Source organism: Gymnoscopelus braueri (assembly GCF_963280865.1).
Source record: "Gymnoscopelus braueri genome assembly, chromosome: 11".
NCBI classification, from domain to species: domain Eukaryota; kingdom Metazoa; phylum Chordata; class Actinopteri; order Myctophiformes; family Myctophidae; genus Gymnoscopelus; species Gymnoscopelus braueri.
Window position 1 is genome coordinate 48,301,136 of NC_137613.1, and position 26,184 is coordinate 48,327,319.

At 40.7% G+C, this 26,184-nt stretch overlaps 1 protein-coding gene across 1 annotated transcript in view; it reads right to left on the reverse strand.

The window, feature by feature from the left end:
• Window positions 1–26,184, reverse strand: part of LOC308095833 (uncharacterized protein) — a 31,122-nt gene that overhangs the window by 1,237 nt on the left and 3,701 nt on the right. The window contains exons 2-14 of the mRNA XM_080442939.1: window positions 22,693–22,729; window positions 16,656–16,689; window positions 16,356–16,379; window positions 11,292–11,654; window positions 9,779–10,543; window positions 9,115–9,164; window positions 8,974–9,026; window positions 8,441–8,664; window positions 7,193–7,449; window positions 6,132–6,260; window positions 5,868–6,003; window positions 4,421–4,495; window positions 2,832–2,900 (exon numbers count right to left, since the gene is read on the reverse strand). Coding sequence (XP_080299065.1) covers window positions 2,832–2,900; window positions 4,421–4,495; window positions 5,868–6,003; window positions 6,132–6,260; window positions 7,193–7,449; window positions 8,441–8,664; window positions 8,974–9,026; window positions 9,115–9,164; window positions 9,779–10,543; window positions 11,292–11,654; window positions 16,356–16,371 — 2,137 coding nt within the window. The 5' untranslated portion in view covers window positions 16,372–16,379; window positions 16,656–16,689; window positions 22,693–22,729. The remainder of the gene's footprint in view (window positions 1–2,831; window positions 2,901–4,420; window positions 4,496–5,867; window positions 6,004–6,131; window positions 6,261–7,192; window positions 7,450–8,440; window positions 8,665–8,973; window positions 9,027–9,114; window positions 9,165–9,778; window positions 10,544–11,291; window positions 11,655–16,355; window positions 16,380–16,655; window positions 16,690–22,692; window positions 22,730–26,184) is intronic.

Here is a 26,184-nt window from a genome sequence, read left to right on the forward strand (position 1 = left end):
CTGGCCATTGTCTCCTCAGAGACAATAGAGAGTGCCAAAAATCCTGAAGGGGGCGTCAACAAGTGTCTTTTGGTAGCTGCGGACATCTTTGAGGGGTAAAAACCAGGTTGACTTAACATTGCCCAATGCCACGCCCAATGCCACGCCCAATGCCTCGCCCCCGCAGGCTGATTTGCCCCTTCTGCTGGTGACGACACGTTGGCACGCTTAATAAGACACCTGCTCTGTTCATTCTCTGTATCTTCATTCCTCCTCAGGCCGCAGGAACGGCCAGACAGAGGAGCATTTCTGTTTGACTTAGTTTGCTTGCCTTCGTTAGCCTCAGTTCAAATGGGCAGCATGTTTCCTAGCTGCCTAGTTAAGTTGGAAACTACATTATTTGCTTTTCCTAAAAAAAAAAATTAAAAAAAAATTATTCACCATTTGTTAATTAGAATGACCACTTCTTTTTGTATACCCTCCGTGTGGTTCCCATTTTTTGTTGTGGCCTTAGAGCCAGGCCATAACAGTGTGTTGGAGTGATAGGGGTGGTGGGGGCGTTGGTAAAAATTTTACGTTCTGTGAATCTGAACTATTAAATCTATTAAATCATGATTAACACTTAAATAACAACTGGCAGTCTATTGGGTGTCCTTTTTTTAACTGAATCCTATCATTACACAATGATACTTCAACTGGAACATTGTATGTAAAATCCATCATCCATTTTATTAAGAGATAGACAATTGTTTCATAAAACAATACTGCTGTAATATAATAACTCATTTTCTCATTCATATTCCTCAAGCTGTTGAAGCCTCTCTCTCAATGACTGCCTCCCCTGTTTAACCTTGATTGCAACCTTGACCTTTTCCAACCGTCATTAGCTGCCTATTGTTGATTTCTCTTTTCTTTACTCTGTTTTTTTGGTCTGCACAAGTGTGCTAAGATCAGAATTCAGACACTCTTTCTGGATTTTTACGTAGCATTTCTCCATGGTTGATCCAATCATATCTACGGTATGACTCAGAGTCGGCAGCCAAGAGAGAGACAGCAATTCAGGGGTTTGAAGGTAAGGAGAAATATCAATTGTTATCTGTGCGATATCTATGATATTCAGCTGTGGTTGATGTAACATACCCAGGGAAGTGTTCCCTCTCACTATAGCAGCTGTGTGATTAGTAGCCCAGAATTATAATCCCATTGTAGCCTACCCATGAAGTGGGGTCCCATGCTTCTTCTATCATTTTGCAAGGATGAGGGCAAAAAAAGAAAACTATAAAATGATTCCTGATTATTAAACCCTTTATAGCTTAATATACTAGTATAATCAGTATTGTGCAGTAATGCACTGCTATTAATGGGACCCCTGGGGCGGACTGACCATTTGGCATACGGCCGCTGGGCCGGTGGGCCGATGGGCCACCCACAAATGACAAAGCGGCCCAGGGGGTGGTGGGCCGGTTCGGACCAAAATGCCACGGCTGAATTTTGGTCCCAGTCTGGCCCTGGACCCCAGGAAGACTAGCTGTCGCCCCGGCATCAGCTAATGGGGATCCATTCAATAAACAAACAATTAATAGGCTACTGTAATAATATTGCTTTTTTTCCAGTAACACATATACTAATTACTATAACATTTCAGTAACAATATTAAAGTTACCCTTTCCCAAAAAGTAAAGGCTTTCGTGTGATTTGTATGTGATTTGTATGATTTGTATTAATATGGTCTTGAGTACAGACGAGACAACAGTGCGGTCGGTTCAGGACTCCAGTCTAACTGCCCCTCTGAATACTGACTATAATTGCACTCTCCTACAAAAAAACAAGATATGACACAGTCGTATTATACCAGGTTGCTCTCTCCAGCGTCCCCGCACGGAACCAAATGGACCCGTGGTCCTGTACCCTTTCGCTCACGGACTAACAAAAACGGCCAAAATGGCAGTAAATAGTTTATGAACGGAGCTAAATCAGTTTGTGTTCCTCAGTAAGGGCTTGTGTGCTTTGTCTTGTTTTTTCTGGGTCGCTGTTAGAGGCGGCGCTGTGTGTGTGTGTATGTGTTTGTTTGGTGGCGACGACCACACTTTTTTCCCCATGCAACAGCGCCACAGACCATAGAGGTACATACAGTGGCCGAACACAGTATTGTGGGTCGTCTTTAGATCCCATATTCTGAGAGGTCATTGAGCCCTCATTGGCTAAAGGACTAGCCAATGAGGAAAAGTCACGCAAAAGTCACGACTGCAAGTGTAGATGTAGACCAGGTTTTGCAACCTGGTAAAAAAAACAGGAAATATTTAATTATTTATAAAAAATAGTTTGACCTATGGTGGCTGCTAGTACTTTACCTCTGCAAAGTATGTCGCAACTTGATGACATGTTTTGGCCCTGTGTGTGGTCCAGCTTTTTATTATTATTATCCTACTATTCTTCCCTGGGTTTTCCAGTTTGCACCAGTCTCATTGTCACGTTCATACATACATACATACATACCCGTGCCACCTACTTATAGCATACAGCTATAAGAGGTTCAACTATTGTCACAATGCTCATATTAACTGGAGGAAGTATTAAGTTGTTTTTGTGAACCTTTTATGTTTAAGCTCAGTATGATTGTTTATGGTGCCTGTGAGGAGTTGAATTAGTTATGTTTCCACCTTTTATTTATTGTGTGCAGATGCCATTTTATGTTGGCCATTTTTCATTATTCATTGGAAGGTTTGTTCATGTCTGTGAAGAAGTCTCATTTGAATATGAATCTATGTTACTGTAAAAACTGAACGCATTACCAGAATTAGAGGAAATAACATCAGGATGACAAAAAGTTTGAAAGAGTAGCATGCACTCACTGTCTGGAGGTATTTCCATAGTGTTTGTCCTCCTCCTAAGAAGAATTGATTCTGTGTTCTTTCCATCCTCTGCAACACAGCATAAACAGTGGATGTATTGACAATAGAAACGAAGAAAACGAGACACAGGAATATGCTCCATCTCCTCCTGATTGATAGCTTGGGGCTATCAGTATTAATGTCTAAAACACAGATAATGTATTTCATCATATTTTTATGTTTAAGTTAAGGCTCTATTATGTATTTGTGTGTGTGTGTGTGTGTGTGTGTGTGTGTGTGTGCGTGCGTGCGTGCGTGCGTGCGTGCGTGCGTGCGTGCGTGCGTGTGCGGTAGGTAGAGTATGTTAATATTTGTTTTTACACGGCTTGGTTGAATGCTTGATTCTGATTGGTCAATCACTGAATTCAGCTGTGTGTTATTTCTGAATAATGACCGATGAGCTCTGTAACAGACCGCTGTCTAATCAAAGAGTCAGAGCACCTGCTGCGCTGCTTGATTTTTAAGCAGCATCCAACATGACAGCCATATAAACAAACACACAATGTAATTTACAACTAAACGTTGCTCTCAAGAATGTTTTTGAAAACATTTGAAGCGAGAAATAGACGATGCAGTAACCGAAAAATTTGACTTTCTGGTTTTCCGAGGCGGCTGTGTTGCGCTGGACGGATGGCCAGTGCAACACTCATGGAATACTTTCATTACCGTAAGCAAGAAAATCCTTTTTGGATTTATTCATGTATTTATTAAGTAGCCGTGTAATAAGCGGGATAATTACAGGATCATTAAACCCCTTGGCTTCGCCTCGGAGTTTAATCATTCTGTCGGGGGTTATTTCTCAACAACACCGGCGCGCCGTAAAATATTATCCCTTGCATAAGTGTATTTGGTCTCCCTGCTCTTCTATTGAGACATCTAGGTTGGACACAACCTTTGACACAATCCTGTTTCTGGTTTGACACACATTGTGAAGGACAAAATGCTATTTCTTCCAAGAGCAAGCAGGCAGGATCTATTAGCTCAGTGGTACAAGTTTCTTTTGTGAAAGAGTTAAAGCACTATATTCTGATTATAATCATTACTATTGAGTGTTAGTGTTTAGTATCAGGGGTCTCCAACTCTTTAGTAAACAGAAAATACATTTTGAGGTGGGTTATATATATATATATATACACACACACACACACACACACACACACACACACACACACACACACACACACACACACACACACACACACACACACACACACACACACACACACACACACACACACACACTTTGGTGTACTTGGGTGAGAAATTATGCTTGGAAATTAGCTGCTTATGGAAATCTCTACTATATTTTGACCATCTTTAGCCCAAGTGTTGTCGCCAGTCAATCATCACAACACAAAAAAAAACTATTCTATGCCCAAACCTAAACTTATTCCTAAACATAACCGCAGTAAAACTATGCCTAAGCCTATAACCTTATTCCTAAACGTAACCTCAGTAAAACAAATACAAGAATAGAAGAACTGCTGGGGCCGAGCGTTCACCCAAATAAAATGGGGGTGAGTAGGTTTTGGGGCGACCGTTCCGGTTACCTGGAAAAGCAATTTGATCGTGCTTGTAAATATCCTCTTTGCTTGTCTTTTTCTCAGTTGTGCCCACCAAGTCACCTGACACAAGAACAAAAGACAGGCATAATTATTCAGAAACACACAGCAAAGAAGGATCAAACACAAACTAGAAAAAGTGCTCCTCGGAGCACAGGTCTCCGCCAGGTCAGGTAGGTTATTGTGGCCAATGTGAAAAGGGTGCCATTTCTTATTAGGCCTTGCACGGCAATCGGACACTGCATTCATGGCTTGGGGCATTTTGTGCAAAAACATAGCTTTTGCTAAATTAGACCTGCTGGTGGCGCTATAACAGGCCAATGTTAAAAGGGTGGCATTTGTTCCTCAACATAGTGTGAAGGTGCGTGCAAAGTTTGACCGCAATCGGACGGTGCGTTAATGATTTGCGGATTTTTTTTCAAAACAAGCCACTACTGCAAACTTTAGATGTCAATCTTCGCCAATGAGAATGGAATATGAAAAATCAAACACATCCGTCTTGATCACATGACTATGGAGATCATGTGTACCAATTTGCGTGAAATTTGGATAAAATCGGAAGGAGTATTACAAAAAAAAATTGTTTTATGTAAGTCGGCCTCCTGGTGGCACTATAAAAGACAGATGTGAAAAATGTTTTTTCCTTCACCTCTAGGGAGTGCGCATACAAAGTTTTACACAGATCGGTGCAGTTATAGGTACAAACATGAATCGGCCTGTTATAGCGCCACCATGAGGCTGATTTGAAAATGTTCAAGTGCCATTTCTTCCTCGGCCTAGTGGAAATATGCGAGCAAGATTTCATGGAAATTGCATGCTGTGTTCATGATTTGAGGCATTTTGTTCAAAAAGGAGTACTCCTGCAAACTTTGGAAGCCATTTTTAGCCAATCAGGATGGAATAAGGAAAATCTGAAAGACCCGTTTCATTAAATGACTATAGAGATACTGTGTACCGATTTGCGGGAGTTTTGGACAAAATCTGTAGAAGTACTGTCAAAAAATATGTTTTGCACAAATTGGCCTCCTGGTGGCGCTATAAAAGGCCCATGTGAAAAATTTGGGGCATATGTTCGGAATTGGCATCCAGGGAGTGTGTGTGCACAGTTTCGCTGCGATCAAGGCAACGGTGGTGGAGATTAGCTGGTCACAGACGGACGGACGGACGGACGGACGGACGGACGGACGGACGGACGGACGGACGGACGGACGGACGGACGGACGGACGGACGGACGGACGGACGGACGGACGGACGGACGGACGGACGGACGGACGGACGGACGGACGGACGGACGGACGGACGGACGGACGGACGAACGGACGGACGGACGGACGGACGGACAGGGGGTAAAACATACTCTCTCGCCATACCTTTCGGCCTGGCGGAGACAATAAACACAGACTTTACAGTATGGGCGAGTGTGTACATAGGTACCTGGCCGAATGGTCGCAGACCATGTAGTAATATCCGTACCACTCGCTTTAAGATGGAATTTGAAGGGAGGTGGCTGGTCATAGTATGCTTCATAGTAGCCTATCAACGTACGTATTTCCTGGGTGAACATCAAGTCCTGCACAGACACATAATATTAATAACTCACTTGCATCACAAATTCATAATGAATACATATACAGAATAGTTACACTTATCTACACCTTTACAACCTTTACCATACATAAGACAAATGTGCAGACAAACCTCAGGCTCGATTTCTCCTCCTGGTTTACTCATGAGATGGTATTTACTCTCTTCCAGAGGGACGGTATTCGTATTCTTCTCGATCCTCATGTAAGACCTGCTTGAGTTGTCCACCTCCCTATATATGTCCTGCCACACACAAGGACAACAGGGGGACAAGGTGATGGACAAAATCAGAGAAGGAGGGAAGAGAAGAGTCATGTGAGTTAGGAAGGGAAAAACAAACAAAAAAACAACAGTCTGTTTCTTCCAGCCAATTAAAGGGTAGATTGACAGGCTATCAATACTCAATATTGAAGACAAAGCTTTAAAGTACTAGTCAATATGAGATCACGCTGAAGTGTTTTGACTAACCATTAATCAAGCACAGTTGAAATAAGATCAAGCCTACCAAAATAATTATAGTCATCTCATTATTCACTATAAGTCTGTATTACCATTGGGTTCAGTGAATATATCCAAAACTGCTCATATTGCAGATTAGTGGTGGTGAATATACTGTAGATGCTGTCTGTGGGTGTTAGGTCAGACTAGTCTTGCTACAAAGAGGAGTCATGTTTAATGAGTCAAAACTAAAGTTAAACTGTTTTGTGTAGACAGATACCCCTCATGTGGAGATCCAAGTACTAAAATAGGCAGGAAAGAGGGAGTAAATGAGTCTTTCCAACAGTTTGTTATGGTTTATAGGTACTGTATAGTAGACCTGATGATTATATACATATATATGAATTATAGATTTATATAAGATAGTTAGTAAGAGATATTTTTAACTGTACAATTTTACATTTGTGGGAATTAAGCTCCTTTGCACTAAGATCGGCTATGGCTTAAAGAGCTCTAAAAATGTCATGACTTTGTTATGATGATTGTGGTACACTGTGTGGTCTGGAGATACACTGCAGTGATAAACTAGATAAGAGTAAAGGTGTGTTGTATTTTGTGGAGAGTAAAAGAGTGGAAGTAAAGTGATTATCTACACATAACTTACTTAGCACATAGCCAAGTGCTAAACTGGAAGCATACATGCAATCTTTATGTCTCCATCTTTGTTCCTTACTCACATTGATGTGCGATGGGCTGTTGACCGTGAGATAGATGCGGAAAGTGTGACTTTCATCAATGCTGCACTGATCCTTGTAGACCAACACAGCTCCGTGGGGTTTCACCAGCTTTTCCTCTCTCTTCAGGAAGATGGAACCAAAAGGTGACAGTGAGGTCACCAACCACTTCAGATGGCTACCAGAGTACTCCACTCTCTCAATGACAGGATGCTTGCCAGTGATGTGTAGGATACCAAATGCTATCTCATTGTCCTGGCCTGGGTAAAGACAACAGGGTGGATTGGGGTTGAGGGTGTGTACGGGGCTAGTACGATACTTAAAACAAGACAGTTTTGTAGAGGCAGCAAATTTTAATACAATTATCCCTTTTGGATACTGTGGTTTGGATTCACCTTACTAGCTCCACTAGCGGACGGGGCTCTAAATGTACTTGTTGTCTCTTTCATAACGAAGTGAAACTCATCCATAGCCAAAAATAGCTATGGATGAGTGCCCTCTATATGCCGGTATTCCTAGTCCAAGCAGGCAGGTTGCACAATCCCTGTTGCAGTGCGCTGCTGCTTTGCAAGTGTCACACCCTCCACTGCACTTCTCCTACCACACCGGATGCATGATGAAACCCTAAAATACCGAACACTCCAGGCGGGGAAAATAACAACACTTTGCCTCAAACACCAATCCCCCTGGCCTGAAATTGGACCCTACTGTAATGCTGCATTCACACTGGCAGCTACAGGCTACCATTAATTTTCAATGGAAACCAGCGAAATGAAGATACAAAGCGACGCTCTGCATTCGTAGCTGCTAGAAAAACTACGAAGCTATGTATCGAAGGATTGGTTCAGGCTCTGAATCCAAGTTGAGTTGGCTTCAACTGGAGCTACAAAGTTACAAAATGAGTGTTGGTTAACCATTCACTCACCTTCTCTCTTTTACACAATTCATGCTAGAAAACAAAATGATCACCCAGTTCCATGTTCTTTTAAACCCCAGGCTTTATGTTGTCTTTTATATTTTTCTTGTGAGATGCATGCTTGACATCAACGAGCATGTTGATCAAAACTTCAACAACGACTCTACAACAGATACGCTGCGTCGCTTTGTAGTTTTGTATCTTTTGTAGCTGCCAGTGGGAACGCAGCATTAGTCTTGATGTAAAACACTGGTCATGGAAGATGTTTAGCTGTACACTCCAATAATAAATATCTCTGGCCCACAATTGGCTCTAGAGCCAGCAAATATTCTTACCAGCCAGGCACAGGGAGTGGGGCAGCTGGATGGACTTGAGGACAGATGCATCCTTGTCGTCTGTGTGCACGTTGAATATGGGACCAGCAATCATCCAGGGGTCCTGGAGGAACTTGCTGAACGTGGACCAGGACAGGACGGAATAACGCACTAGAACTGGTACCAATGCCTCAAATATCAATCCTGTGAAAACACACTCATGTACCCCCTCTTTCAGCTGTGCCCTGAAACATGCAAGCGCACGCTCGCGCGCGCACCCACACACACACACACACACACACACACACACACACACACACACACACACACACACACACACACACACACACAAACACACACATACACATACACATACACATACACATACACATACACATACACACACACACACACACACACACACACACACACACACACACACACACACACACACACACACACACACACACACACACACAAAGCCAAAATCAAAGACATAGGAGTAAGGATCGAATTAAACCAGAATATATCAATGGGCCGGTGTCCAGACTCACTGCAAGCGCCCTCTGGAGAGCTTCTCAGGAATGATCTTCTCATTGCCGTAGCTCTACAAAGCAAACAGGAGACCATTTGGGATCAACAACAGCTATTATGTATATAAAGGAGAGTACTGTATGTGCTTTGGGCAAACTGACCGACTGGAAATGTTTGCAGTTTTCACAGCATGGTCTTAAGTACACCGCATCTGGGGGACAAATACAAACATTATGATATTACATAAAATATATTGTTGATAATTTACCCTCCAAAGTCTTAGTTCCCACCAGGTTCCTATGTATTGTAAATACAATAATCTACGTTTACGTGTACTGTAAGATTTTGGTTTTTAACATATTTTAACCACCCCAGCATCCGTATTGTGGGGAAAGATTTCGTAGAACGCTTTGCGTTGCAACATGTTGTGAGCTTGTCGATCGGCAATTTTCAGCGAAAGCTTTCCCCAAAATAACAGTCAACAGAAAATACCCTAGTATAAAGCCCAGAGGGACTCCGGTCAACCATATAGGGTTTAAGTGGTTACATTCTTGAAATAAAACTGAATGCTTCACCTGAATTAAACAAAAGTAGTATTGGGGTGCCCTGGTGGATACTGAGAAATAGCGCATACCACACAAATTAGACTATAGTCTTTATTGCAGCTGAGTACTGCATATCTCTCTCTCTCTCTCTCACTCTCTCACTCTCTCTCTCTCTCTCTCTCTCTCTCTCTCTCTCTCTCTCTCTCTCTCTCTCTCTCTCTCTCTCTCTCTTTACTTTTTTAATCTTGTATAGCGTTTCAAATAAATGTTGATTACTGACTTATTGGAGGAATGACTGGTAGCGTGGGGCCTGTTGCAGAAGTCTCTCTGTTCTTCTCCTCCAAATCAGAACAATGTTTGTTCATCTCCTCTAACCTTTCTCTCAGTGATGTGATCTCTGTGTTCTTCTCCTCCAGTTGTGTCTCGAACTCTCTCTGCATCTTTGTTTTTGAGGTCATGAAGTTGTTGTAGATCTCAGGCAGGATAATCTTCATCAGGCGTCTCTCTACTTCCGCCATGACTTCTCCCTCATGGATCTCTCTCATCTGTCTCTCCTCTGCCTGTCTTACCTTAAGCTCTTGGATGGTTTCCTCTTTCTCCCTCAGAGATTCCTTAAGCTCCTTCTCAAACCTCTCCCTCATCTCCTTTTCCTCCTTGTGTTTCCTATCCTCACTGTCCCTCTGAATCATCTCTTCTACCTGGGCCTCTGTCTTCTGGTACATGCTGTAATATTCATGCAGGTGTTCACTAAGGTTAGGGTCCAGCTGATTAAGGATGTGAATCATTTCTGAACTTGCCGGTTTTCCCTTTTTCCTCACCATGTCAATAACTTCCCGTGCTTTTTGTAACCTTTCTAATTTCACAATTTTGACCGACTCCATTTCTTCATCACTGATAACATGCTTAGCTAAGAGACTGCCCATTAGAGAATTCAGGATGGGCTCTGAGACTCTTTTAACGAACTCGGTCCTCACAGTCGTCAGACACCTCTCTGCTTCCTGGATATTTATATTTGTCAGCATTTGCTTAGAAAACGTGGAATAACCTTGAAGACAAGATGGAGGGTTGGTTTTATTATTTGTGGTATAATTATGTAATAATAACATTTATAATATATATTAAGGTTTCAGCCTAGTTGCCATCATCAGAGGTGTGATGAAGGTCACAAGGTCAAAGGTAACAAGCATGTTTATTAAAAAGTCCAGAATAAATTGATGCAATTTAGATGAGTCAACTTGTGTGTACGACCCATTACTTTTGGGTATTAAATGTCGGAACTACTGTATATGTATTTGGTTTAGTACCAAAAATAAAATACTGTTTAGATGCATCAATCACACTTTTTGTCTGAACATTCACTCCTAATGATGTTCATGTGTCAATTCACCATCAACAGTAATAGTTTACAAAAGTTTACAGGTGACTTTCCTATTTCTTATAAATAAAAGTATAAGCATGCAAAGTGTATTTTAACAACTTATGCCATATATAACTTATGACAAAACCGAGGTATCATAGTGTTTGGACCAAAAAGCTGCTACAATACCAGGGTTAGCAGTGCTCCCAGCAGGAGGCCAGAAATCAAGGGGTAAAATTTGACTCAGACCTCAACTTCTTATTCTTAAAGTGTATTATATTTTATATTTTCAAAAAAATGTCAATAGTGAAAATAATCTATTTACTAGTTGTTGTTTTTTTGTGTTTCTTTTTAAATAAACATACAGATCTGCTAAGCTCCAATGACACCAATCACGTAGTGAGTGAGATGAGGTTTTTAATTATCCAATTCTCACCAAGCTGTTTGTTTTCAGGGAAGGCATCGTCCCATTCATTCTTCCTCATCCTCTGCTCGTTATCTTTCAGTTGCAGTCGTTTTTCTGTTTCTATCTGTAGTTTATGACTTTCTTTCAGTTGTTTCTTCGATTTCAGGTGTTTGTCTATCTCTATCTTGATCAATTTCAGTTCACTATCTCTTTCTTTCAGTCGTTTGTTTATGTCTATCTTCGATTTCAGGTGTTTGCCTATCTCTATCTTGATCAATTTCAGTTCACTATCTCTTTCCTTCAGGTTAAGTGTGAGCCTCTGTACTTGGGTGCGTAGGTCCTGCTGCTGGTCCAGGATCAGTTTCTGTTGCTGTTTTTCATCCAGTTGTCTCTCTTTTACAGAACAAAGAGATAGAACATGTAAGTTTAGCAGAGATAGAACTTCTTTCGAATTTTTCTAGAAAAGGGGATATAGACATTTTTATGTCTCTCCCACCCCTACCCAACAGTGACACATAGGAGAAAAAATGAAAAAGATAAATAAGAATAAAAATAACGCTCTTTTTTTCAAAAATAATCCTATGTATACCCTACGTACATACATGCATACACATAAATACATGGTTCCGCACAAGAACACATTATATGCAAATGCATACAATGAGTGTACACGGAAAGTGTACACAAAATAAATGAATAAATAAAATAAAAATTGCTTGATCTGAATTCTTGTGCACCAGCAAAGGTTGTGGTCTGTTGAGGAGCATCAGGGCGTCTCATCTGGGGGTAACCTCTGTAGGCTTTTGAAGTATTGTATATAAATGGTTGCCATTTTGGGACAAATTTACTGTTCGAACCCCTGAGTGAATATTTAATTTTCTCGAGCAGAAGAAAGTACATGACTTTGCTCAGCCATTGAACATGTAAGTTTAACTACGTAATACTAATACTACTGGTCTGTTACCACTGCTACAACTGCTACTGCTGCATGAAACACGTTAGCCTCCAGCCAAGTGGTCTCCTCTCAGTGCTTGCACTCTACTCTATATGTTGCCTTTACATCTGTTAACATTCATAGTTTGCAGGTTTCACTTTGGTTCCTGCCGCATCATTACTATGGCCTCCAAGTTGTGGAATGACCTTGCCTCTCAGTCAGGACTACAGACTCACTCCCCATTATCCACCACAGTCTGAAAAAACTCACCTCTTCAGACTCCACCTCACCCCCTTGCACTCCTTTCTCCTTATATCACTAACATATACCTCACCCCCTTGCCCTAGCTCACCCCTCCAGCACTAAATTGTTATTCTTTGGACTCTACTTACGTGACCATTTACATTGTTGTTATAGTCTCACATAGCAAGACAACTACTCCACAATCTCCGAATGCTATATAGAGTCTGGATCTACACCTCCCAAAATCCGAGGCAGGAAGCTGTCATCTGCTGTCATTTCCGTTCACGAAAATTTTAAATATCATTTACTGTATTTTAGAATTTCCATTTCTAACAAGCAGCAAGCTATATGCTTCGATTATTTTAATTTATATTAAGACAAATTTGCGCGACTGTAAAAAGGGAATGAAAGCGGTGAGGAGGCGTCACATTCGCTTTCACCCTTAATAATTTTCAGAGATTCCGTGCTCCAGACTGTTTGACCTTCAGAGTCAGAGTGACGTGAGCGTGGTTCCCCTGGCTGGCCCTCCCAGTAGCCAATTTTAATATAGGATACAACATCAGCTGCTTCAGCTGAGACTTGGCAGAGACACTTGATTCTCTGTCTGTCTGTCTGTCTGTCTGTCTGTCTGTCTGTCTGTCTGTCTGACTGACTGTCTGCCTGCCTGCCTGCCTGCCTGTCTTTTATTTTAAAGTTGTAAAAGGACAAAGACCACGTGATTTCACCACATGACCAAGTGAACAGAAAAGTTACTTGATTTTTTTAATTCAGAAAGAATAATGGAGCTGTGTTGACTTTTAGGAATCGGACTGAATATTTAAAAAACTGAAAAACAAAGACCTTCACCATTGTCAGTCCAAATCGAAAAATGACCAAAGGAATATGACAGAAACGCAAAAAGGAGCTTTTGGGTGAAGCTTTTTTTCATTTTTGTAATTTTTTTTGCGTTGTGATTGTCATGCAAGCATGTAGGAGCTCGCCAATCAGAGGCAGTAACGTAGGACGCGCAGCTTGTCAGTCACCGCGGGGAGGCGGGACATGGGACATTACTAAATTATTAAAAATGTTAAACGGCATCGCCGATCGGTGCGGATTAATGCAGCTTTCGGGCGCGCTACTACTGCATCTCTGGGTACCTTTGAGAAATCTCTGCCACTGCGGAAGACGTTTGCATTTCGTTTTGGATCAGGAACATAACATACTCTCTCTGGACCACGGTGTAAAGAGGCCGCTCGGACCATAACGTGGGACTGTTTGTTATTGTCATGTAAAGCGAGTGACGTCGGACTGCATTAGCGAATCTACCTGTGTTGTGAATTGTTTATTGTTCACGGGTGAATCTGTGATGTGAGGGGTTTGTGAGAGAAACATTTGGGTTGTTGGTTCGTGTGTTTATTTATTTTGTTTGTTAGGGACAGAGGAAGGGACAGAAGTCACTTTAGAAGCCCAAAGTGTATTATTTACTTGCCATTTTGTGAGGACGATTATTATTTTTGTGGCTTAAATAAATTCACCTAAGTTAAAATCCTGCCGATCCTGTTGTTTTCCTTTTTAGTTAATAGTTAACCTTTCAGAGCAAAGGGCTGATTGTTACAACATAACATAAACATGATCTACCGACCCATTGTGACACCTCAACCTTTAAGAGTTCTCCATGCATCCTGCACATATGTGTTATAATGCCTGTAAAAAGACTACTATTACATCTTAAGTGTTGAATGAGACATTGAGACATTCTATAATTCTATTATTTAAACATACCTAATGTTTGCAGGCATGTAAAAAGTGTGTCTCAAAGCTATATGCTTGTTGTTGTGCGTGCACAGTGGTTCCCAGTAGGGCTGATATTCTTTAACCATCTGATCAGTTTCTGCCTTGGTCTTTGCAACTTTAACCAAGTGGTTGCCATGGTTACTTTAAAGCGCAAAATGGAGATCATCATCTTCTCATAGATCAGTGGAAGTAGCTCCAGTAGATTTAGCAGTTATTCCTCTATTTCTATTTCCATTCAAACCCACAAAGTGTATGAGAATATTCTCAGCATCAGCGTTTCACTCTTGTTAAAATAAGGAGGATAATTCCTGTGAATTCTCATGAAACTAATTCTTGAACGGGCAAAAGCTGCGACACAATTTTCTTTTAATAAACGAATGCACTTGTAGATTGGCTACTTTCACTATTTTATTAATAACAAATGTCTTGATGATGAAAATGGAACCGTTTTGGACCTACAACGCAGTTTCCATTATTTTCAAAAGTCAACCAATTTCATATTCATATCTTTCCAGTTAGAATTAAACAAGACCAACAACTTCTTGAGGTGGTTTACGTTTATTAACACAAGCAGTATAATGTTTTACTTAAACTTAGCAAACGTTTAACACACCACGGCAGCCAGCAGCCAGGGCAGCCATCAGAGTTGAAGTATAAGGTCCAAAAAGTGTTTTAGCCTGCCCTAGGCATACTTCAACTTTCGCGGCAGCAAGTTGTCAAGCGAGCGTGCGTGACAAAGGAAACGTGCACTCCCTCCTCCGGGAGAGTGCAAGGGGGAGGGGGCGAACGCTTCTCTGCCACTCCTGACCTCCTCATCTATATTTAAAATCTGCTAGTGGTCCAACTTCCGCGGTGGTATTATCCTTTCCGTCTTATTCTTTGTGTTATTCATTGTCTCTGCTACGTTCTAGCTACTTCTTGCGTCCTGTTGCTTTTGTGTAACGCTGATTTCGGCTGAATTTCAGCCCAAGATTGGATGTCTGCATTTAGTGCCGTGTCTCTCTGTCTGTGTGCGGGCCAGGCAACTACAAGTGAGGGCTGCGTAGCCTAACCTCTAGTATAATAGCCTACACTTCCTCTCTCTGCACCCTATCATAGGCTTTCTCTAGGTCCACAAAGTGATGATTGTTAAGGGAAACTGACTACATATTTAAGGTTCAAGGTTCAAGGTTCACTTTATTTGTCATTTACATGTTTTCACATGAAACGAAAATCGTACTCAGGACCAGCAGTGTACAATAAAAATAACTATCAATAAATTAGCATAATATTTAAAATGTATATTAAAGGCATATGGTATGTAACAAAATATGTTTACAAAACAATATGTTTTTTGTTTTGTTTTACCCAGCAATTATCAGCCACTGGAGTAGTGGTGGTGTTTACCTGCAGAAACACACTGCTCTCTCGCTGTATTTTGGTGTTTTCACTGTTTGTTTTGATTGCCCAAAAACATCTCTGTCTGCCAAAACAACAGTGAAAACATCAAAATACAATGAGAGGGCAATGTGTTTCTGCAGGTAAAGAGGGAAATGATTGGTTTAAAAAAATATATTTATTGTTTTGTTATGTAAACACAGGGCAAAGTTACATAATATGCCTTAAAGCATTAGGAAATCTCATGTGTTTTCATCCAGATTTTCCTCATCCTTACAGAGATATAGTACTAATGAATATTATTACACCACAGTGATGCTGATATGACAAACAATCCATCAAATATGCCGGATTGATAAACCTTTTGTTAGAACTATATTAGGCCTATAAAAACAATCAAAGTGGTGAAACATGCATGCGTCCTCTAAAAATATACAAGTTGTACACAGTCATTTATTTTCTTTAAGTTTAAACTGGTTTACCTGTGCAGTGTGCACAGAGAGTGACCATGAAATCACCAAATCAAAGTGTTTCCAGCAGTGCATGAGTGAAGACAGCACCATTAGGAAGTCAACATTCGCACATTGGTCCCTAACTGTGTGGATATTTGTATATTGTTAAAGGTGTTTTGTCAATCCAAGGCAGATGACAATGACATCTAGCAGACAAAGGCTGGAATTAATGGAGAACTCATTCTTATACAAAAACATATTTGTGTTTGTATTCAAGCAATCTATCAGGAAGTAAGGATCAGCACCGTGACTTACCTTGAACTCTGGCCATTATGTCTCCTGTATAAAGAAGAAATGACAATTTATCCTCATAAGGCCACCATGTGTGTGTGTGTGTGTGTGTGTGTGTGTGTGTGTGTGTGTGTGTGTGTGTGTGTGTGTGTGTGTGTGTGTGTGTGTGTGTGTGTGTGTGTGTGTGTGTGTGTGTGTGTGTGTGTGTGTGTGTGCGCGTGCGTGCGTGTGTGTGTGTGTGTGTGTGGAGCGAGAGAAACATCCAGCACTCCTACTTCCAGACATGTTTCTACAGTACATGAATAAAGTTGATGCATTTCTTACCTTTGACTGCTTGTGATGTTTTAGACTTGAAAATCTAAAAGAAAGTCCAATCCATACAAATATTTAGGTTGCAGCTTATCAGTTTACATTAATGGTGTGTCACCTTCAGTCATGATGGTTTCATGATTGTCGTGTGACAGGATGTGTGGCAGAGGCATACCAAAACACCTTATGTTACATATATAATAACAGTAATGGTTATAAAAGACAAAACAAAAACTGTACTGGTACAACTCAGGCATATTTGTTGCAGTGGAGTATGGCAAGCTGCCCTATACATAATAAATGGGTGGTGGTGTTGATGTGCGGCCCCACTGGCCAATTGGGTGTCTTCCTATTTATGTACAATGATGAGAAACACAGTCTCACTCCCAAGAAGGCACATGTTGACCTTTGGGCAGAACCCCTTCCCGTCACATTGTGACTGGGAGGGTGAGACTGTGTTGGAGAAACACATGAAGAGGAGAAGGGCGAAGAGCCAAAGGCCAACATTAAAACATATACTTGGGGAAAATATAAATTGTCAACAGTAAGCCAGTTAGGCACCCTGTCTGACTAAGGCAAGTAAAAAGAAAGAAAGAAGGAAAAAAAAACTCCATAAAGCATAGCAAACTGTTACAGACTTTTGGCATGTCGGAGATGTAATTCTGGAAAGTGGATTAATCATTTCCAAGTCTTCGCTGAGCAAGATTGCAACTACAAATACGGTGCGTTTGGAAATTAAGCTCTGGCCCATACAAACGAATAGGCGAGTGCGCTCCCGGTGAACATTTCTGAAAGCACCCATAAATACCTCCCATCTGAATATTATTCGCCGTGAGTAATCTTCACACTGACTCACGCATAACAATACTAAATTGTGCAATACACAATTATAGCATAAAAGCAGAATACCCAATTCTTTAAGCTCTGTTACGAACCTCCTTTTCTAAAGTTAAACCCTTTAATTGGTTGTTGGTGAAATTGTGTGTGTGTGTGTGTGTGTGTGTGTGTGTGTGTGTGTGTGTGTGTGTGTGTGTGTGTGTGTGTGTGTGCGCGTGCGCGTGCGCGTGCGCGTGCGCGTGTGCGTGTGCGTGTGTGTGTGTGTGCGTGTGTGTGTGTGTGTGTGTGGTTATGGTTATGTGTCACTGAAGTGAGTTCAGTTCACTGTTCATGATTCTCATGGTTTCATTTTATTGGTTTTGTGATAAATGTAATTAATGTTACAGTTCACTTGTTTGCCTTGGACACTTATAGATAGGTTTGTGTGTAATGTGCAATCCATATAATACTTATTGTAGAATTCAGGGAAATGCAGTAATCACTACGACCAGAGAATATTGAATGTTGGTGTTTGTTATATTTGCTTAGTACTCTTAATCTATTCAGTGGTAGCTACCCCCCCCCCCCCAATGTGTGTCTATTAGGTACTTAATTGTTATCAGTTGTTTAATGTGATGTCATTGTTGAATTGTATTTAATTATGTGTTTCTGCTTATTTCATAGAAATAAGCAGAAACACATAGATTGATGTATGTAAAGCACTTTGTGAGACTCCTCTGTGAAATGTGCTATATAAATCAAATTGACTTACTTACTATTTTAGCATTACACCATTGTATAATTAAGTATAAAATAGGCTATATGTGTTTAATCAGACTAATCAGTTTAGTCAGTTCAGTTATGCAGCCCATGTGTTCTGACTTTTAACCTTTTACGAATGTTCTAAAATAGCAGATCGGTTATTTAAAAAATGTAATAGGGCTTAAATCGTTAATGAAATTACGATGTGTATTTCATTACTTGTTGCTTATTAATTGTAGAATTTAAGTTGCATTCTTTTAAAATAATCACATTTGTTTGTTTAGAAGTTAAATGTTAAAAGTTAATAACTTTTATCAAATCCTTGTTAACCAAACTGAATAATATAGTATTTATGTATTTATTTAACAAAATATATGTCAAAACATCAGTAATAGGCGGTCTAAGACTTTTGAATCGGGTCAAAACATCTAGCATCAGTTGGGCTCTTCCACCCAGGGCATATGTATTATATTGCCTGTAAAAAGACTATTAAGTGTTGAATGTGACAGTGATATTCCATTATTCTATTAATTAAACATTTGTTATTGATATGTTGAGAGGCATGTAAAGACTGTATCTCAATGCTATGCTTGTTATTGTGCGTGCACAGTGGTTCCCAATAGTATTCTTTAACCAAGGCAGCTTCTGCCTTGGTTAAAGAATTAACCAAGGCATTTTGACTATTTCAGTAATAACAAATGTTCTTGATGATAAAAAAAATACAGTTTTGGACATTCAACGCAGTTTCCACTTCCATTATTTTCTCTCATTTCAAAAGTCAACCAATTTCATATTTATATCTTTCCAGTTAGAATTAAACAAGAACGACAACTTCTTGGCGTAGTTTATTAACACAAGCATAATGTTTTACTTAAACTTATGAAAAGCAAAATAAAGGCAAACTAAACAGAACATAAAGCAAACGTTTAAACACAACATGGCAAGCCAGCAGCCACGGCAGCCATCAGAGTTGAAGTATAAGGTCACGTTTATTTATTTTTTGCCAAGGCACACTTAAACTTTCACGGCAGCGAGTTGTCAAGTGAGCGTGCGTAACAATTGAAACGTGCACTCCCTCCTCCCGGAGAGGGTAAGGGGGAGGGGGCGCGTAGGCAGACGCTTCTCTGCCACTCCTGACTTCCTCATATAATACCACATCCTCTCTCGGCACCCTATAGGCTTTCTGTAGGTCCACAAAGTGATGATTGTTAAGGGAAACTGACTACATATTTATATTAAAGGCATCCTCCTATAATTTGACTAACAGATGGTGTCTTGGTGTCTTGGTGTCTTGGTGTCTTGGGAGACCAAACTGCGCATGCGTCGCATCCAATCCAAACACCCATTCTGTGTGTGTGTGTGTGTGTGTGTGTGTGTGTGTGTGTGTGTGTGCGCGCGCGGTCGCGACACACTGTTGCCGTGTTGCCGTCTGCGTCGCAGCCGTGGTGTGTGTGTGTGTGTGTGTGTGTGTGTGTGTGTGTGTGTGTGTGTGTGTGTGCGCGCACGCACGCTCGCGACGGCTCGCGCCTGTGTGTTCGCACGACGGCCGTGTGTGTGTGTGTGTGTCTGCGTCGCAGCTACGTGGTGTGTGTGTGTGTGTGTGTGTGTTTGTGTGTGTGTGTGTGCATCTACAGCCCCACAGCATGCCCCACAGCATTACAATGTTGCACTCACAGAACGTGCTTCCCCAAAGTCACACGCGCGCGTGTGTGTGTGTGTGTGTGTGTGTGTGTGTGTGTGTGTGTGTGTGTGTGTGTGTGTGTGTGTGTGTGTGTGTGTGTGTGTGAGTGTGTGTGTGTAAATGCCCCACACATTAACGTGTGGGGAAGGCACCGTTTAGCGTTAGCCAAAAATGTCGAAGAGCACACATTACGTCGTCTCAGTCACCGTGGCAAAGTCCGTATTCCCACCACACTCACGCTGATATGTCCGTCATTTTCGTGCCAAACAAAACATTTTTACCCACACCAGCGTCTAAAAAAAGCCTCTAAGACAGGCATTTTCCTCCGTTCCTGCTCGCTGAAAGTCGCTTACAATAACAGGACATTGCAACACTGGCAGAGACACGGGAGCGAAAGAGAAACAGAGAGAGAGAGAGACAGACAGACAGACACAGATTTTCAGTGGTGTGTTCTACCGTGTCCCGCTGTATACGCCGTATACAGTGTAGATTTTTTTGGGAAAAAGCATCTACAGTCTACTAACGACCGACTGCTTTCTGTGTGTTGCCAGATTGTGCGCGAGTAACAAGCAACCAGGTTTATGAAAAAACGACAGGGAGAGAGACGGTGGATCTACATAAGTAATATACATATGAATATGGATATTATATGGATATTTACATATATTCCATATATACATGTTATATAGTATTACACGAGAGAAAGACGGTGGATCTATATAAATAATATACATATGAATATGGCTATTATATGGCTATTTATATATATATTCCATATATGTTATTATATATAAATAAATTACATATTACAATTATTATTTCAATAAACTGTTAGATATCACAATATTAGACATTACAATAATGTGTATTATTATGTATATTATATCTTATACTATGATAAATATTGTATTAATGATGTTATATATTATATTATTATATATTATTACATATAATAATACATTATTATATCATAATATTATATGCTGTATTACAGTACATAACACATATTTAACATATATGGCACATTGTGTGCTTGACTCCTGCCTTCTCCTTTTCTCCCATTCCGCGGGCCCTGCCATGACAATCTGTGGACCTGACGACGTTGCCACTGTCTTTCACACCATTTAATTCTTATCTTCCTTTTATACAAATAAACTGCTAACTTCATCTCCTGCGATTTGGTCTATCTTTTTACATTTTCATTCTATTACACGGCTCACGGGTCTGCCATGCCGGGTGTGAGTAATCCTGAAGTGGAGTTTTGGTCATTGGAACGGTGATGCACGTCACCTGTTTGTGGAGCCCAAACCTGTGAGCCCAAAAATGTTTCTGCCCGGTTCTCCTCAGTGCCTGGAGCTATTGATCTCAAATTGCGCACAGCCATTGACCATTACCATGTGCATGTGACTGCGAAGCCCGTTTTTCAATATCAATAAATCTCTGCTGTTTATTCGCATTTTTATGTCAAAGAATGTCGCCATGCTTACGCTGGCCAAACTGCGCATGCGTCGCATCTACAGCCCCACAGCGTTACACTGTTGCACACACAGAACACTCGCCTCTGCGGCCGTGTATGCGCGGACACGCACGTGCACATGCACGTTGGGGAGGCACGTGTCAAAATGTACATTATTTGTGTTCGCGCGACAGCCGCGTATGTGTGTTAGCGACGGGGGACAGCTCTGGCCGCATGAGGGTGTGTGTGTGTGCGTGTGCGTGTGCGTGTGCGTGTGCGTGTGTGTGTGTGTGTGTGTGTGTGTGTGTGTGTGCTCGCGACGGGTTGCGCGTGTGTGTGTGTTGGCGACGGGGGACGGCTCCGGTGGGGGGGCCGCAACGGGGCACGCGAGAGGAGGGGGGGGGGGCCTACGGGACGGGACGCGCAACAGGACGTGCAATAACCCCACGTTTGCAACTACTTTTGCCTGCGCACCTCACCGGGTATGGTCTAGTAGTATGTAACTTTTCCCTGTGTTTAGAAAAAATAAAACGTTTTTGTTTTGTTTTTTTACCCACAATTTCCCTCTATACCAGCAGTTATCAGCCACTGGAGTATGTGGTGGTGTTCACCTGCAGAAACACACTGCCCTCTCACCAAAATACAACGAGAGGGCAAGGTTTTTGGGCAGGTAAAGAGGGATATGATTGGTTTAAAAATATATATTTATTGTTTTGTTATGTAAACACAGGGCACATACTATGCCTGTAAGCATTAGGAACGCATGCGTTTCCCATCCAGATACAACTTCCTCCTTACAGAGATATTGTGATGAATATTATTACACCACAGTGATGCTGATATGACAAACAATCCATCAAATATGGCGGATTGATAAACCTTTTGTTAGAACTGTATTAGGCCTATAAAAACAATCAAAGTAGTGAAACATATTCAAGTTGTACACTCATTTCTTTCTGAATGCTGTATCCCAAAGTTTAAACTTATTCACCTGTGCACAGAGTGACCATGAAATCACCAAATCAAAGTGTTTCCAGCAGTGCATGAGTTAAGATAGCACCATTAGGAAGTCAACATTCGCATATTGGTCCCTAACTGTGTGAGTATTGAATATTCTTAAAAGTGTGTGTGTGTGTGTGTGTGTGTGTGTGTGTGTGTGTGTGTGTGTGTGTGTGTGTGTGTGTGTGCGTGCGTGCGTGCGTGCGTGCGTGCGTGCGTGCGTGTGTGCGTGTGTGTGCGCGCGCGCGACAGAGACAGAGACACATTCAGCAGTCCTACTTCCAGACATGTTTCTATATGAAAAAAAGGTTAATACATTTCAAGAGAGCATTTCTTACCTTTGACTTGACCTTGTGATGTTTTAGACTTCAAAATCTAAAAGAAGAAACAAATATTTAGGTTGCAGCTTATCAGTTTACATTAATGGTGCGTCACCAGAGTTAAGTCATGATGGTTTCCTGATTGTTATGTGACAGGATCTATGCCCTTTGTATGTCTACTGCAGGTCTCTCCACAATTAAAATCATCGTAACTCACTGAATTCTCAACCAATTTTCACACTATTTGGTTTATTACAAATGTCAGACATAAGGTTATGTTATGATATAATGTGGGGTTTCTTACCAAAACACCTGATGATACATATATAATAACAGTAATGGTTATAAAAGAGACAAACAAACAAACAAACTGTACAGGTACTGGTACAACTCAGGCATATTTGTTGCAGTGGAGTTATGGCAAGCTGCCCTATACATAATACATGGGTGGTGGTGTTGATGTGCGGCCCCACTGGCCAATTATTTGTCTACCTATTTATGTATATGATGATGAGAAACACACGCTCACTCCCAAGAAGGCACATGTTGACGTTTGGGCAGAACCCCTTCCCGTCACATCGTGACTGGCAGGGGGGAGTGAGACTATGTTGGAGAAACACATGAAGAGGGGAAGGGCCAAGGGCCAACATTCAAAAATATACATGGGGAAAATATTAATTGTCAACAGTAAAGTTAGGCACCCTTTCTGACTAAGGCAACTAAAAAGAAAGAAGAAAAAAAACCTCCATAAAGCACAGCAAACTGTTACAGTTAATTCTGGAAAGTGGATTAATCCTTTCCAAGTCTTCACCCAGCAAGATTGCAACTACAAATAAGTAGCTCCCATCTGAATATTATTCGCCGTGAGTAATCTTCACACTGACTCGTGCATAATATCACTAAATTGTGCAATACACAATTATTGCATAAAAGCAGAATAAGGCGACGTGAATCTGAAAATGATCAACCATGACATCAGGCACAAACCCTTTTGAACCCAATCTAAGCTGTAAATCTAAGTTACAGACCCGTAACGATCCATTTGGACCCCTGGTGGTCCCTCGACCCCACGTTGAGAACCAGTGATCTACAGTGACTGTGATGTCATCAACACATGGGTGTTGTTTATATTGTTATTGTGGTGTTGTATAAGGTATTGTGGCAGCGACTAATAAATGCTTATGATATGCCAAGCTTAAATGTACATTGTACATTTAAGTGTACACTGATTTTTGCTCTTGTTTTTCTTTTTTTATTCACTTATTTCTATAGAGCATCGCAGTTCCCGCCCCTTCCGGGTTCCACCGCAAAATACTCAATGCATTTTTCCCATTGACTTTTCCAAAAATATTTATATCTATTAATTTAAGCCTCGAATCAAGCCATCATGACATGACATGAATCATGACCATAAAACGTTTGATTCTGTGATTATTATTTTTTTTAAACGGCAAAACAAAGGGTATTTATTAAATATAGTATATCATATAATTAAATATAAAATAAAAACAAATCACAGAAAAAAACGTTTTATGGTCATGATTCATGTCATGTCATGATGGCTTGATTCGAGGCTTAAATTAATAGATATAAATATTTTTGCAAATGTCAATGGGAAAAATGCATTGAGTTTTTCCTTCCGGCACCAGGAAAAACCAGGAAGTGGGCGGGAACTGCGATGCTCTATTACCTATGCTCCATTGTCTGAAGGAAGCCGAACACAAATAAGTTTTACTCTTATACAGTACATGTGCACAAGATGCAACAATAAATTCAACCTTGAACCTTTATCTACAATAACTCTGATGTCATCATCATTGTAGAAAAGAGTCATACTGCAACCCTCCCCCTATTCCCGTGGGTTGGATCCACCCCTCTCACCTGCTGTCACTCACTTTCAATCCCCAATCTCACCTGTCCTCCTCACTCACTAGGCTACTCCGCAGTGGCCTGTTATATATGCTTTCCTTCAGTTTGGCAGCAGCAGCAGCAAGACTACACATGAGAGAGTCTAGTTGTCCTGGAGTCTCAGCCAACCCAACCGGTTATGCGGCGCTGAAGTGAGTTCAGTTCACTGTTCATGATTCTCATAGTTAGCAATTTGATTGGTTTTGTGATAAATGTAATTAATGTTATAGTTCACCTGTTTGCCTTGAAAACGTATAGATAGGTTTGTGTGTAATGTGCAGTGCATGTACTTCTTATAGAATTCAGGGAAATGCAGTAAGCACTATGACCAGAGAATATTGAATGTTGGTGTTTGTTATATGTTTACTTAGTAGGCTACTCTTAATCTATTCAGTGGTAGCTAATCCCCACCCCCCGAGTGCTAATGTTTGTCTATTTGTCTATTAGGTACTTCATTGTTATCAGTTGTTTAATGTGATGTCATTGTTGAAAAAAAAAACATAACCGTCAACCCTCATCATCTCTTGCTCAAATGCTCATGTGTGCATAGTCAGTGAAATAAAAGGCTTAAACGGAACCATCAGTTGTCCATACTATACCGATGTATAGATGTATGTACCATGGTGATGTTCAATACCCTGTGAACCAATACTAGAACTCTAACTTACAAGTGATCCTTTAGAGCCCTGCCACTCGCCCCCAGGTTAAAGCTGAAAATTAGTATTATTATACGTTGTCACCAGTGGTGGAAGAACTACCTTTTTTTCTTTTTACTTAAAAATAGCAATACCACAATGTAGAAATACTCACTCACAAGTAAAAGTGCTGTTGTATTCTTAACTTGAGTTGGCATCAAAATATAGGCTACTTAAAGTATCAAAAGTAAACATACTCCATTTCACAAGCTTTATATTTTGTATTTCAATACTTTTCCAAATCTGTTAAGGAAATTCTAAAAGCTCACAACTTGATCAGATATTTTTAAATAGACAAGTATAAAATGGAGAGTAAAAAGTGCAATATTTGCATCTGAGATGTAGTGGAGTAGAAATAAAAAGCAGCGAATAATGGACATACTCAAGTAAAAGTACCCACAAATATTTTGTTCCAGGGGCCCCCAGAAGCAAAGATTTACAAGGGCTATGGACTTGTATATCTGCTATTTTTTGTAGCCAAAGTATGAAATGACAGATGCTTTCCCGGTTTTAATGTGTTAAGAGTTTTCCGTGCATCCTGCACAGATGTATTATATTGCCTGTAAAAAGACTACTTTTACATCTTAAGTGTTGATGCCGCAGTGATAGTCCATTATTCTATTATTTAAACATACGTTATTGATATGTTTAAAGGCATGTAAAGACTGTCTCAATGCTATGCTTGTTATAGTTCATGCACAGTGGTTCCCAGTAGTATTCTTTAACCAAGGCAGTTCTGCCTTGGTTTGCAACTTTAACCAAGTGTTCTCATTCAGTGCCAATGAAATAAAAAAATAATTGCATACTGTGCCAGCCAAAAATACATAGTAAAGTGCTCAAGAGCCGAGATACAGCCTTTTTCAGTAATAAGTTAAACAAGAAGTGAATGGAGCAGCAAATCTTCAAA